Below are 2524 nucleotides of genomic sequence, written 5' to 3'. Positions count from 1 at the left end.
AAAAAAAAAAATTAGCGGGGCATGTTGGCGCATGCCTGTAGTCCCAGCTCCTTGGGAGGCTGAGGCGGGAGAATCACCTAAACCTGGGAGGTGGAGGTTGCAGTGAGTGGAGATCATGCCTCTGCACTCCAGCCTAGATGACACAGCTAGACTCGTCTCAAAAACAAACAAAAAAACCCTCACAACAACCTATGCAGTGGGTTTCAATCTCCATTTTACAGATGGGAATGTTGAGGCACAGAGTCTAGGTTACTTGCCCAAGGTTAGAGAAAGGATACATTTAGGAAAACAAGGAAGATACTGCCTCTTTCCACTCAATATTAACGGCTCTCAGGTTCAGGGAACAGGACCAGGTGGGAGGGCACACTCAGTACATGGGATTATCCCTTCCATACTGGCAAACCTCATTACTCTATAACAGGACTTTCAGGGGCACCCTGATCCAGACGTTCAGAACCCTGCACTAGACCAGCACCCGTGTCCCCAGGACACCTGACCCTGAACTCTCCTGTAGGGCCTGCTGATGCAGGCTAGGAGTTTCCTGATGATGCCCAGCATTTCCCTCCCTCCATTCCTCGGTCTGATCTCAGCCCCTTCTCATCTTGGCAGTGCCAGCTGCTCTGTTCCCATTTTACCCCACAGTCCAGCACTGGGCTTTTCGCTGACCCGCTGCTATGTGCCATTTATCTGTCTGGCCGGACGCTGAGGCTCAGAGGTTCAGCTTCCTGATACAGGACCTGGCACACCAAAGGAGCCCAATAAAAGTCTGCAGAGCGAGTGAATGCACTTAAGCCACTCTCATTTCATTGGCTCATCATCAACCACGGCTGAGCGCCTGCTGTGTGCCGGGCCGATGGACTGAGCTGGGCTAGGGTGGTCGAAGCCACTGCTCTGATGCCCGAGCTTCCGGCTGTCTGGCGGCGCAGGGACCCTAGGCGAGGTGGGGTGGCCAAGAAGGGACAAGCGGGACCAGGTACAAACTGGGAGGTGCAGAGGGGTTCTCTAGCCACGCCAGGGGGCGGGGCCGGAAGAGCCCTCGGCGGGAGCGTGCCCGGCCCAAACCTAGCCTTGGCCGAGGCTCGAGGGGAGTCCGGTCCGGCTTTGCCACTCACCGCCTCTTCTCCTCGTCGAAGCTGAGAACTAGCCTGGGCCGCCGGTCGTCACCATCTCGCTTCTTCTTGTTGCGGCCCATAGCGGTGAGGCCACCACCTTCCTCTCACCGGAGACACTTCCGGGTGCAGCGTACTCATCCTCCCGGGTGCACCCCTCAGCGTCGCTCCGCAGTTCCGCCCGCAGACCCCGCCTTTTAAAGGGATCTTCCAGCCCGTTTTCTTCCCTCTCCCCAAGCGTGACGCTCTGGTTCCTGACCGCTCCGTGACTCCCAGCTCCAGCCCCTACCCAGATTCGCTTCAGTGAGAGCGAGGCCCCCCGGACCCCATTGCCTAGGACTGTGCCTGGCATACAGTATGCACTTAATATGGAGTTACTCGTGAATGACCGAAAATTCCTGTACCGACCCTACTTTGAATGTTTTTCCTTTGATTTGTTATTATTATTACTTTTGAGATGGAGTCTCGCTCTCTCGCCCAGGCTGGAGTGCAGTGGCGCGATTTCGGTTCCTTGCAACCTCTACCTCCAAGGTTCAAGCAATTCTCCCGCCTTAGCCTCCTGAGCAGCTGGGACTACAGGTGTGTGCCACTATACCCCGCTAATTGTTGTATGAGACAAGGTTTCACCACGTTGACCAGGCTGCTCGAACTCCTGACCGCAAATGATCCTCCCATCTCGGCCTCCCAAAGTGCTTCCTCCACACCCAGTAGCCTCTCTTACCTGCCCCAGGATTTTTCTTTGCCCTTTTGTGGCCCCAGTCCTAGTGTATGTACTGTGTCAGCCTGTGCACGGGGAGAATCAGTGGGTGAACTGAGGACCAGGCAGGGCAGCCTAGGGGGACATTTTCTCCAATGTCCAGCAGAGGGCACCCCATCTGCAGCCAAGTTTCCAAAGCTATTTCTGGGTGGCCACCTGGGAGCCCCAGGAGCGCCTGGAGATTGGGTGTGGCTCAATGGACTTCTCAGCATGTGTGCTCCATCCTCTTTGGCCTCTCATAGAGGTACGTGCTCCCCACTCCGCCCAGGGCCCAGGGCAGTCACTGAGATGGAAATCATCCACCCAAAATGGGTCCCATTTTATGGATGAGGAAACTGAGGCTGGGTGTATAAGAGACCTACTCACAGCTGGTGCCAGTTGCCCTAGAAAGTGAGATTTACTGGCCTAGTGCAGTGGCTCACGCCTGTAATCCCAGCACTTTGGGAGGCAGAGGCAGGTGGATCACCAGCAGTCAGGAGTTTGAGACCAGCCTGGCCAACATGGCGAAACCCAGTCTTATTTAAAAAAAATATATAGGCCGGGCGCGGTGGCTCACGCCTGTAATCCCAGCACTGTGGGAGGCCGAGGCGGGTGGATCACGAGGTCAAGAGATCGAGACCATCCTGGTCAACACGGTGAAACCCCGTCTCTACTAAAA

At 55.8% G+C, this 2524-nt stretch overlaps 1 protein-coding gene across 1 annotated transcript in view; it reads right to left on the bottom strand.

Moving 5' to 3' along the window:
- NOL12 (nucleolar protein 12) overlaps window positions 1–1281 on the bottom strand; it is a 5539-nt gene extending 4258 nt beyond the window's left edge. The window contains exon 1 of the mRNA XM_017508946.2: window positions 1113–1281. Coding sequence (XP_017364435.1) covers window positions 1113–1192 — 80 coding nt within the window. The 5' untranslated portion in view covers window positions 1193–1281. The remainder of the gene's footprint in view (window positions 1–1112) is intronic.
- Window positions 1282–2524: the final 1243 nt, after the last annotated feature.

The sequence above is a fragment of the Cebus imitator genome, unplaced genomic scaffold (genome assembly GCF_001604975.1).
Source record: "Cebus imitator isolate Cc_AM_T3 unplaced genomic scaffold, Cebus_imitator-1.0 Scaffold404, whole genome shotgun sequence".
NCBI lineage: Eukaryota > Metazoa > Chordata > Mammalia > Primates > Cebidae > Cebus > Cebus imitator.
This window is presented reverse-complemented; position numbering and strand designations above follow the sequence as displayed.